The following is a 12,915-nucleotide window of genomic DNA, read 5'->3' as shown; positions in this document are numbered from 1 at the left end:
TTTTCAAGTGTTTGCTTTGGATAAAGAGCCAATTCGCTTGATACTTGTGGGACGGCTAAATGTTTAAACCTCCTATTTAAAGGGATCAAGTGCACGAATTGTTTGGTTATGTTAAACAGATGTGTAGAGGGATTTTTTTTAGAACTCAATCATTTCATTTTTTTTAAAAGGAAAAGACAGAAAGACAGACAGAGAGAAAGAGATCTTAAGAAAATAAACAGAGTTTGACCCTACACAAATTGTGGACTAATTGTGTATTTGGACTTACGCATTGGTGGGGCTGGGGCCATTTTTCCACTTGAGCTGAAAATGTTAGAAAAGGCACTTTGACATTGATTAGTGTGTTGACTTGTGGAATCTGAGAGTTTTACCTGGATTTCTTGGGTTTCACCAAAACACTATTTGTACAGCTAGACTACAGGTCCAATTAAATACCCAAACCGTCAGTGGAAAAGCAAGCAGTATTTTCAGTTGAAATCATAGTTTCTCATGCCATGTGATAGGGTTGTGGGAAAAAAAATGCTGAGGAAAATAGGCATACATGTAGGTGGTTCCATGAAAGCGGTAAAAAAAAAAAAATGAAGCTTGTGGAAAACATCCAAATATATTCCTTGAATAAAACCGACATAACACAAGTTAAAAAATAATGGATTTGTAAAGAAAACTTTTATGGGGCATTTTGAAAGAAATTTGGTTTAATAAAGCCTAATGAAAGAGTTATTTGTCCTCTGTTGATAATACATACTTAAAAATAGATTTTAAAACTGACCTGCTTAATTAAAAATAATTATACCGGCATTTGGATTCTCACACTTTCCATTCAAATTAAAGTCAACAAGGATTCCAACAAAAACAATTCACTCCGAAATACTGCTTCTGCATTTTCAAGGCCATTTCAGCTGCCAGCTATAATCACCGCTATGAATTTCATTATGGGGAACCGCTGGAAACTGTGCACTTTTGACAGACAGCTAAAAAGGGTAGATACTCACCATGCATTTGTTAGGTTTCTCTCCAGAGTGAACCCTCATGTGGATGAGCAACTTGTAGCGAGCGTTGAAGGGTTTGTAGCGCCGGACACATCCAGCCCAAAAGCAGGTGAAGTCCTCGCCCTTGCGCTGGTCGATGTGGACCTTCTCAATATGCCTAACAAGCTCCTCCTGCTGCTCATATGCCGCGCTGCAATCAATCCATCGGCATACCTGCTTATCGCTAAATACATCCTCCCTATCACCCACCTGCTGTTCGACCAGGCCTGTGGGTTTGGGTTGTGCCAGCAGAGCTGAGGGTGGAGACTGCTGCTGGCTTTGAGGATTCAGTAGAGCTCCTGGGCCGGAGCCCATGTACTGGTGCAGGTGGTAGGGAGGGGGCATGGGTGGCCGTGGGGGGCCTGTTTGGTGATGATGATGGTGGTGGTGCTGGTGGGAATGCCCACCGCAGTGGCTTCCGCGGCTGGTCAGATGGTGATAGTGATGCTGAAAGAGCTCCTCCTCATTTGGAGAGAACTCATCCACCGGTTCCTGTTTCAGTGTTGGCGTACAGCTGTCCAGCACCATGCCAGGCTGTATGAGAAGTCCAAGCCTGTCGCAGCTACCCACGCCGGGCCCCAACTGCATGGAGCCTAAGTCCTCACAATGCTCCACCGACGACACCGTGGAGGAAGAGGATGAAGAGGAGAGGGGTAGGAGGCAGGACGAGGTGGAAGGTGAAGGCAGCTGAGGGCTGGGTGTGGGGAGAGGCTTGTGGGAGAACGTGGTGGAGGCAGGCGACGACGAATTGGTGCACAGGCCGATAACGCAGGACATCTGGGAGGAGCAGATGTTTGTGGCAATATCGATTCCCTCTGAGGCTGACTGGGAGGCCACCGAGAGACAGCGTCTCTTCAGTCCACTCGCATTCGGCCTTGCTGAGTGACGCGAGCTCGGGGACAAAGCCAGCGGGGAGGAGCCATCTTCATTATTAAATGGATATACAGTCACCGCCATTGCCGACAACGACAGAACTGTTGCTAAGTTACCTTCGCCACCGCCACTGCTGTCGCCACCACCACTGCTTGGACGGTCCAGTTCCCTGCGACCTGCACCCATCCCTCCTGAAAAGTCACCCAGGACTGAACCCAGCTTGTAGCCCTCCTGTTTGATGGGGTAAGACAGCAACGCATGACACCCATTGATGCCACCGGACAGAGACGACGAGCTGACATCCGTCTGAAAGCCAGCAGACCTGTGGGAGAATGAAACACACCCAGAGGAATATGAGGAGCATTTGGGCAGAATGGAGCAGAAAGAATATCTACGCTATTAGCAGCCTGGCCTGTTGAAAGATAAAGGCCAGGGCTTCTCAAAGTGCTGCCAATTCTGCACTGTCGGACACAACTGGAACAAACAAGCTCTGTGCTCTAGTTCTGGCAAACCTGTACTCTCTAAACATCTCTCTTAACACTGACAATGTTTGACCAGAAGCGGGCACGATTGGAAATTCATTTTTGCAAACCCTTACAGAATCTTATTTGGTTCTAATGTTTGGTTTGTGCTAATCCGAAGCTACTTTTTAAGTTCCACTCTCTCTCTCTCAGGAAACAGCCATTAGATGGGTTTCCACTATGGTCTATTTTAAACGCTGGTTATATCCACCACAAACGCTCCCAAGCAATTCAATGAATAAATGATGCAGGAAATTTGGCCTGAACTATAGTTATGAATGGGTATTTAAAAATAAGAAGAGAGAGAGATGAATACAGGCAGGCTGTCATACTCGACGTATGACAGGCTTTGATGACACAATAGGAGTTAACCGAAGCCTACATGTGAGCTAAATAGAAGTCACCTGGTGGTTGGTGAAATAATGGTGGGCCTCTAAACGCTCTGTTTACAATACTCCCCATTATAGTAGGAATATTTCCCCCCCTTGAATGGGATCATATTTCCCAGTGCGTCGCTGTGATCTTCCACATAATAATTCCTGTCAGTTTGCTCATTATGGATTTGAGCGCAAAGCTCCGGAATGATGTGAGAAGGGCCCTCTGTCCCAGCAGTCTATGAATGATTCTGTCTCAGTCCCCTTTTCACTTGGTGCGGGAAACCACTAATGCTAGTGCACTGGCTGAGCTGAAGCCTCAAGTTTGTCATGAGTCGCTCCATTCAGGCTCACCACTTCCTGTTTGGCTGAAGAAGTGACATTCAGCGACAGTATTAGGAGAGTTGGATGGCATGTTTGAGTGAAAGCACTTTGGATAGCATCCCTTGCTGAAACGATGGGTTTCAACTGCACTGTGGCTACACAGAAGCCAAAAGAAACCGACGGTAGTGTCTCTTCCTAGCTGTTTAAGAAACAAACACAGCCAAGAAGCGCCATCAGTACTGCAGTGTTTGACTAGCTTGGTTGACTTGTTCTGCACTACATTGAGATATAAAACAACCAACATTATTTTCTTTGTAGATATGTGTTTAAATTCTTTATGTGATTAGCAGGACTAAAATTGCAATCTTAAATGCTTTACATGCATTTTACTAGATCCTAGAATTAAATTTTATATTTTGAACAATATGTTTAATAGGTATCCTTTTCTGTCATACACATGAACTGCTAATCCTGGACATCTCAGAGGACAAAGAGCAAAAATCAAAAGCAAATACTTGTTTGACTTTTCATTAATAATGGTATTAATCTACAATTTAGAAGGTAAGTATCGGAAAGATTCCGTTGCCTTTATTTGATCAAAAATAATTAAATATTTGAAACTGTGAAATACTTAAAAATAACTATTTTCTATTTTAATGTATTTTTCAATGTATTTTATTACAGTAATGGCAAAGCTGAATCTTCAGCAGCCATTAGTCTTCAGTATCACATGATCCTTCTGAAATCATTTTAATATGCTAAAACTATGATATTGGCCCTTTTTTCAGGATCCTTTGATGAAAAAAAAAAGTTCAAAAGAACAGCATTTATTTGAAATAGAAATCTGTATCTTTACTGTCACTTTTGATCAATTTAATGCAGACTCACTTAATAAAAGTACTTATTTATTTAAATAAATAAATCTTACTGATCCCAAACTTTTGAACAATAGTGTACGTAAGTAGAAGGAAGTTGCTGGTTGTGATGTCACAAAATAAGAATGCTTCACTCATGCATGTTAATTAGACTATGCACAAGTTATAATAATTATTTAATAATAAATTATAATATATTAATAATATATTTAATAATAATTAAAGATCTTTCACAGTTTTGTTTAGATCAGATTTGTAGTAGATTATTTGCTTATTTCCAAGTCAAAATATATTTAAACAACATTTTAAATAGCACATTCAGTTACTTTTTCAGACATAAAAGTAAGTTCTCAGGGAGCAACTCTTCTTGATCAGTCCAAGGGTTGTGCTGGGAGTCTTACCTGGCGTCTCGGTGGGGGCTTTCCTGCAGGTGAAGGTTCTTTGTGGGGTCTTCACAATGGCTATTGTGGTGGTACTGGGCTCCAGGCTGAACTGGCAGGTTCTGTCCACAGCGGAGCAAGGTTCCTTCTTCTGCTGTCAGCTCAGGAGTGCTCTCCTTCTCTGAACAGAATGAGATACATCCTCCATTCACTAAAACAGGTGGAAAATACAATAGATATATATTAGCATTTAAAGATTTTTAAACCATCTTTTAAACTAATTGCAGAACTTTCTGGAATACTATACTATACTATACTTGGCCAATATTTCTGACTCAAATCAATATTTCATGTTTATTTGGTAAGTGAGACACAGTCTCAGGAGAACTTTTAAACTAAGTGTAGCATATGTAATCAAAATAAAGATAAATATGGTTTCATAGTGTTTGAAAATATTTCCAGAAGGAAAGCGGACACTCTTTTTGAGTCCAGTGTGGGTGACCGCATCTTTCAAGTTTTTAACTAACTCGATTTCTGAAATGTAATTTGCTCACAATGATGACATTAATAATGCAACACCCAATGGAGTCGGCATCAAAACATGTGGTTAAAGCCAAACCAGAGACAAAGGATATTCTGTAAGATATTGTTTCCAAGTACACAAAATGAGAAGGTGACAAGTAATTGCGTTAAAGCAAAAAATAAATAAAAGAAAAAATTGTGAGGGAAACAAAGGGAATAGAGTGTTGAGAGGCAAGAAGAAATGAGGGAAAGAGAAAAAAACCATGGAGGAGAAGGCCACAAGACACGCAGGTCCTGTAAAGTACATGCTGGATCCACTCAACTCAATAAACAGAAGAAACATACTTTTTCACATACGTTCTAGTTTTCAAAAAACAATAATGGCTGTTTATTAAATCTTGGATCATTTTTTCTTGGCTTGGAAATATCACAGTTGGAATGTCAATCTGTGTTTGTGTATCAGTGCTCGCTGAGCTAAAGCCAGGGTTTTCTTGCTTCAAGATCTGAAAGGTTTGTCAATTACTTTGGAATACTTTGTTTCACACTAAAAATAATATTCTTTTAATTACTTCCTCCTTTCCTTGTGTCCCTTAGCATGTGTCCCTACTATGCTTTGAGCTAATTTTAAATAGAAATGATATGTATTAAACTTATTTTAGGCTTGTTTCCGTTGTATGACACTGATAATCGGTTTCACAAGACGTCTTCAAATGCCACAAAGTCAAGTAAACTATACTGCTGATGTGAGCTGCAGAGAGAATATAGACGGAAGCCACAGGAATTTTTGATACAAATCTGTTTTACAGATTTTCAGAAATTGCTCAATATCATATCTGGGATGCGATTCTTGCCATGAGAGGCAGCTTGTGAAAACAGATTTTCTGTTAGCCCTTTAGCTAAGACCCTTTAACCTACCCAAAGAGCTATTTAAGCAACTGTGAGGAACAGAAGACACAAATACGCTTTTTCAAAATAACAATAGAACCTTCGATGCACTTTTGATAACAAGTGTAAAAACAGACATGAATAGCAGATGGCATGCCTTTGGTGAAGGTGATTGTCCCCAGTCAACACTCTTGTGCAACACAGAAATGTGCACATCCAATCTGCAGAAGATGAGGCAAATGGCTCAGTATCAGAATACTTTACACTCCGTATGCTTCTTTTAATGTATTATTGTCCAACTCCAAAAACGTTCTGCCAAGTTACATCAATTCAGATCCGAGTTTGCGTTAAAAGCTTTGTTCTATACGGAGAGAATTATGGGAGACATTTAAAGGTATGATCCTTTGCTACATTAAGAGAATTAGTTATGGCAAGGCTACATAAGAGAAGCTCCTCCATGTTTGGAAACTTGGACAGAATGTTAGATTGGATTTATATTGAATTTGCAATGGTTTTTCACTTTTGGGTATTGCACTTGGTTTTGGTCAGAAGGTAGGCGTCTGTGAAAGAACCAGTTGTGAAAGCTGGGACAAAGAGAAAAGGAGAGAAAAAAAGAAATAGAGAGATTTGATTGCTTAGGCAGTAATGGAACCCACAGCCTACTATCATCAGATGCATGACTGAATTTATGTTTTCTTGTATTCTGAAGTATCGTTTAAGGGGTTTAATACACTTTTCTTTGATAAAGACAGTAGAAAGGAAATTATTGGGAGACCAGATTCAAAACTGCATCTGCCACAATAATAAATGTCCTTTTTCAAAAATGTTATACACACACACACACACACACACAGGTGCTTGTCATATAATTAGAATATCATTAAATGTTTATTTTTTCACTAATTCCATTCAAAAAGTGAAACTTGTATATTATATTCATTCATTACACACAGACAGATATATTTCAAATGTTTATTTTTTCTAATTTTCTGATGTTTATAACTGTCAAATATGGAAAATCCCAAATTCAGTATCTCAGAAAATTAGTATATTGTGAAAAGGTTCAATGTTGAAGACACCTGGTGCCACACTCTCATCAGCTAATTAACTCAAAACACCTGCAAAGCCTTTAAATGGTCTCTCAGTCTAGTTCTGTATAGGCTACACAATCATGGGGAAGACTGCTGACTTGACAGTTGTCCAAAAGACGACCATTGACACCTTGCACAAGGAGGGCAAGACACAAAAGGTCATGGCAAAAGAGGCTGGCTGTTCACAGAGCTCTGTGTCCAAGCACATTAATAGAGAGGTGAAGGGAAGGAAAAGATGTGGTAGAAAATAGTGTGCAAGCAATAGGGTTAACCGCACTCTGGAGAGGATTGTGAAACAAAACCTATTAAAAAATGTGGGGGAGATTCAGAAAGAGTGGACTGCAGCCGGAGTCAGTGCTTCAAGAACCACTACGCACAGATGTATGCAAGACATGGGTTTCAGCTGTCGCATTCCTTGTGTCAAGCCACTCTTGAACAACAGGCAGCATCAGAAGCGTCTTGCTTAAAAAAGAAGTGGAGAGATGCTGAGTGGTCCAAAGTTATGTTCTCTGATGAAAGTAAATGTTGCATTTCCTTTGGATATCAGGGTCCCAGAGTCTGAAGGAAGAGGGGAGAGGCACACAATATACGTTGCTTGATCTGTTGGTGTTGGTCCACTGCGTTTTCTGAGGTCCAAGGTCAACGCAGCTGTATACCAGGAAGTTTTAGAGCACTTCATGCTTCCTGCTGGTGACCAACTTTATGGAGATGCAGATTTCATTTTCCAACAGGACTTGGCACCTGCACACAGCATGAGAGGCTTATAGACAACTCTGTGAACGTCCTTGAGTTGCCCAGCCACAGCCTGAGTTTGAGCCCAATCAAATATTTCTGGAGAAACCTGAAAATGTCTGCCAACCCCCATCAAAACTTACAGAGCTTGAGAGATGAAGAGAATAATGGCAGATAATTGCCAAATGCAGATTTGCAAAGCTTGTCGCATCATGCCAAAGTATGAACACTTATGCAATGTACTAATTTCAGTTTTTGAATTATCATAAATTTACAGTTGTCAAAAATCTGCACTTTGTCATTATGGTGTATGGAGTGTAGATTGATGTGGAGGAAAAAAATGAAGGGGTATGAATATTTTTTATAGGCACTGTATATATATATATATATATATATATATATATATATATATATATATATATATATATATATATATATATATATATATATATATATATATATATTCACTAAGTAATAGTGCAAGAATAATCAAATATTCAAACTAAATAATCAAACTGAAAAGGTTGAGGAACGAAGAACACGTATGCCTGGAGGACAGACAGTTTCTCCATCGCTCTTAAAAGATCTCTGATCCTTGACCAAATGTATGTGAGGGGCAAAAGAGGGAGCAGGTTTGCAAGCATTCAGAAGCTATTAAGGAATGACAATCTTTGGTGTGAGATCACTGCTGTGTGGAGCCAATAACACCTGAGGGCAACGCAGAGCTCTGTGATGGAGACCAGACTGATATTCTGGCTTCATTCACAAAAACACTAGAATACAATCACAGAGAAGAACCGAACTGTGGTGAGAAAAACAAGTCTTTTCGACTCTGAGCAAATAACAAAGCTGTTTTATATGGCAAATGCTTCCATGCTATATCTAATACAGACTTATAAACTTATAAAAAGAACACATTTCCCATATATTTTGTTGTTAAGTCAAAGTCTCTGCTTCTAATCAAGCTCCCACATTATTTGGTGCAAATTTACCGGTCATTTGGTTATATACTAATACAGTATGGGCACAATAAAAATGCAACTGGGGAAATTAATAACTTAATACATTTATTAAATTGTCACTTTGTCATGTTGATTATTTAGCATATTTTAAACACCTCAAACCGTGTTGTTTTATCAAGTAAAGGTAATAGAATATGATTGTCACACCTATAATGTCACAGGGCACCCAGCTGAAAAATAAATGTGCTAAATGTGTACTAAAATTTAGCATACTTTTGTGTACTTGTGGACACACTAATCATCATTATACTTCAAGTGTGTTCATGATTAGTTAACTTGAAGCATGCTATTTTGGAACAACTAATTTTGTACTAATTATATTTTAATTGTAATTAAATTGTAGAAAAGCTCAACATGAAGTGTATTTAGTGTACTTTTATGTGCTAAAGTGGAACAACTTAAAGTATATTTTGTATACTTTAAGCACTTGGCTGTATATACTTAATTGGTACCATTATAGTATACTTTGTCTTATTTAAATTAATTGTTAGTGTTTATAAATGTGAAAGTAAAGACATGTATAATGTCTGTTTTAAAACATTACTATTTCAAAATAAATTCTGTTCTTTTAAACTCCTATTCATCAATAATCCTGAACAAATGTATAATGGTTTCCAAATTAATTTTGTTTTCAGTAATATGATTGATAATAATAAGAAATGTTTCTTGAGCACCAAATCAGCATATTAGAAATTTCTGAAGGCTCAATTGACACTGAAGACTGGAGTGCTTCAGATTTGCCATCACAGGAACCAAATTACATTTTTAAAATACATAAAAATAAAAATATATATATTAAAATTATTGTTAAATTGTAATAACATTTCACAATATTACTGTTTTTAGTGTTTGTGTTTTTTTTGTTGTTGTTGATATTTTGTTTGATTAACAGTTTCATTACTAGCCCTCACATAATGTCAACAAGTTTGAATCATTCAAGCTAAACCAGTTAAGAATCACTGTTTTACAGTAACATTACAGAAGGAGACAACCCCCCTACCCCATAACCCCACCGCTGGACCATGGGGACTCCCTGCATCTGATCAGCAGATGGGCAGGCCATTATTAAAATGTAATTGGTGGTAATCTTAGGTGATTTTTTTTTATTTCTTTCGGTGACACTTCATTTTCTACAATTCTCGCCTCCTGCCTTTCAAGTCACCTAAGTGCAGCATTAAGTGCTGGAGTGAGGACCGAGCTTGTGCCAGCATTTAATGTTTTCAAGTCTTCGGAGATGCTGACAATGGAAAGCAGATGTCTGAAGATGCTAGGAATACAACAGAACAAGACGGGGCTTCAGAGAGAGGATGGAGAGCAGCTGTGCATATGCGCATGTGTGCCAGTGCACATATGTGTGTATCAACTTTAATATACATCAAACATGTAAAACCTAAAGAAACAACAAGCTGCCAAAAACCACAAGATATATGCGTCTGGAAATGTGCTGTGACATTTCTACTCAGGCCACTTTAGCACCATAAATCATAGCGTCCACACTTAAACAGTTAATAATGATCAGAACTCACTGACGCACAGTTCCTCTTACATTCACTGATCTTTTTCTGCCTTATTAACTCCTTATGGGACTAGCTAAGGTGGGCATAACTAATTACTAGTGCTAATGCTTAAACATTGACATCTGTGATACCGCAAATCATGGAAAAGAAGATCTACTACTTTTCTAAGGAATCTAACAAAGTTTTACCTGGAGGACCATAAAAAAAAAAAAATAGACTTACATCTTATAACATAACGGCTAAGGAACAACCCACATTGCAACCTCCAAAAACAATCTTTGAAAAATCAGTAAAAAAAAATTCAGTAAAAAAAAAAAAAAAAAAAAAAAAAAAAACAATAATACAATAAAATTGTCCATTTCAAAGCTAATTTGACTTCCAAATGAAAAAAAAAAAAAAAACATTATTTAAATCAAAATAAATATTTTAGTTAACATTATTGCACCTTGACTTTCTATGTAGCTCCATGACTTCCATTCGATGTTCGTGCAGAACATGTTATCATGAACATGAACATGGACAGATGAATTTTCAACAACGAAAAATTTATAATAAACATTTAGAAAATAGACAGGCTAGCTTTGTGTGTGTAAAATTTAACTGCAAACTTGCGTGCTGTCAGAATGAGCATTTATATGACATATACGTAAATATTGACATATATGTATATACAGTATATGTGAATACAAGACACGAAACAGCTTTTCAAAAAAGCCTGGATCATGCTTTTTTTTCTGTGTTTTCTATAAAGTGTGTTTTGTAAATAGATGTAAATTAATCAACTATTACATTTGTTTTTTATTATTGATCTAATCGATTACTTGATTCCACCCTACCTAGAACATAAGCAACACCCTACAACCACCTACAAATATATATTATAATGCCAAAGATCTTAACAAAGGCGTTTCACATTTTCTTCAGAAAATATTTAAAAATCTAGTTTCTGTTTGAGATTGTATTTCTCTGCTTCTCTTACTATCTTTTTGTTTTCCCTCAATGCTCGCCTCCATTTCTCTTTTTTCTTTCAAGATACTAGGTCAGCAGACTCCTGAGCAGTGGGCTTAATACTGGATTCTCTTGCGCTCTTTAACACGACTGCAGTGTCCTGTGCAGATTGTTGCATATTATGGATGAGGGCCTTTTCCATGTTAAAATCTCATATCTCATGTCTTTACTTTGTGTCTCCACACAGACCCGGAACTTGATGTGTTTGCTTAGTTATGAAGGTTTGATTGAAAACCTGAGGGTACAACAAATGAAAAATAACAAAGTCTGGGAAAGTTCCCTAAACAGGTGCCTGGCCAAGAAACGGCAGGGTGGAAAAAAAACTCGATTAAATTATGGAAAACTACTAAAAGTACATTTTACTTGAAATACATGAAATAATACTCATGTCATAATTCTCTGTTAATAATGACATCTATAAGTTACAATAAAATAAATCAGTAAAAACTATAAAACACTTACGGTTTTGGAACAACATGGACGTTGAGTAAATGATAAAAGTATTTTCATTTGTGGGTGAGTTAATCCCTTAAGGAACTTTACAGCACAGCAAAGATTTTCTCTGTTTGCAATCACGATGAAGGGTTTTGATTTCAGTGCACAGACAAAATTAAGTTATAAATAATAAGCTCAAGATCTGCTCTAACATTAATATCTACACAGAGTTCATCAAACAAAGAAGTAGAGCGTTTGCTCATGAGAAAGGACAGATGCAGCTGGCCGCTGATTTCGTATAACTTCGGCTTCTAAAACAGTCCGAATGAGTGCAGACAACTGAACACAAACAAACACAAAACACTGCCTGCAATACTCCTACAGTTCAGCGACTAAACCACACACTTGGACAAGAAAACCTGATCAATCAAGGCTCACAGTGATTAAAGCATTACATGGCCATTTCTAAACTGTATCAACCATGCACAAACACACCTAGGCAAAAAAGTAAAATAAATAATGCTAATGACAATCTGTCCTGACTGTGATCAGACCAGTGACAAAATATTTGACATGCTTCCAGACATCATGATCGGTTGTTGATCTTCTTCCGTACCTTTACTGTAATTACTGGGTTCCACTTGGGCATGTCACCACCTGCTGGTGACTGGCTGTCACTGGAGGAGCCTCTGAGTCTGTCCTCTGTGGACTGACGTGGGTGGATCTGGACCACCATCGCTTCGGTTTCCAGTAAGCCGCGGGTGAGGCTGGTTCAGGGTGGTGCTGGAGAACCTGGCAGCTCTTTGGCCATACCCATTGTGCCAGGGATGGGGTTCATGTCTCCAGCTTTTGAGTTTGTACTGGATACACTCTCATCAGATCAAATAAAATACAACGCAGCTTCCTGCCACCTAACTGACTTTTAAAACTTTCCAAAGCACAAACATTCAGGTCACCTTTTCGAAATCAATGTTTAATGAATCTGAAAATCAACAGTCATCTTCAATGCTGTCGTTATGATCATCAACAGTAAATTAACTAGTGGTTAACTTTGAAATGTGGGCTTGTTTTCAGAGCTAAAGACCTGTGGAAGAGGTTTAGAGTATGTTGAGACATTAGCTTCAATATGGAAGCTTGTTTCAGAGATAAAGAAATTTATTTTTAAATTTTTACTTTTTATCTCCTAATTCTGACTTTTTTCTTGCAACTCAGACTTGTGAGATATAAAGTCAGAATTGAGAGATATAAAGTCAGATATAAACTTACTTTCTGAGAGAAAAAACTAATTAAGATTCTGAGATAATAAGACTTGGAGTTGTGAAAAAAAA

At 37.9% G+C, this 12,915-nt stretch overlaps 1 protein-coding gene across 1 annotated transcript; it reads right to left on the bottom strand.

The window, feature by feature from the left end:
* Window positions 1–691: 691 nt before the first annotated feature.
* Window positions 692–12,323, bottom strand: LOC113071190 (zinc finger protein GLIS3-like). The gene is made up of 3 exons (XM_026244564.1): window positions 12,204–12,323; window positions 4,397–4,635; window positions 692–2,223 (listed from the first exon to the last, which is right to left on the bottom strand). The coding sequence occupies exons 1-3, from the start codon at window positions 12,321–12,323 to the stop codon at window positions 972–974; spliced, it is 1,611 nt and encodes a 536-aa protein (XP_026100349.1). The 3' UTR covers window positions 692–971.
* Window positions 12,324–12,915: the final 592 nt, after the last annotated feature.

The sequence above is a fragment of the Carassius auratus genome, unplaced genomic scaffold, assembly GCF_003368295.1.
Source record: "Carassius auratus strain Wakin unplaced genomic scaffold, ASM336829v1 scaf_tig00006461, whole genome shotgun sequence".
In the NCBI taxonomy this organism is placed as follows: domain Eukaryota; kingdom Metazoa; phylum Chordata; class Actinopteri; order Cypriniformes; family Cyprinidae; genus Carassius; species Carassius auratus.
Note: the sequence above shows the minus strand (reverse complement) of the source record. Positions and strands in the feature narration are given on the sequence as shown.

Excerpts from the sequence above, each read along its gene's own strand:
- LOC113071190 (XM_026244564.1), bottom strand. The coding sequence starts at position 12,323 with ATGGTGGTCCAGATCCACCCACGTCAGTCCACAGAGGACAGACTCAGA. Across the intron at positions 4,636-12,203 it reads ACCCAGTAATTACAGTAAAG|AAATCTTTAAATGCTAATAT; the intron begins GTACGGAAGAAG and ends AAGATGGTTTAA. Across the intron at positions 2,224-4,396 it reads AGCCCCCACCGAGACGCCAG|GTCTGCTGGCTTTCAGACGG; the intron begins GTAAGACTCCCA and ends ATTCTCCCACAG.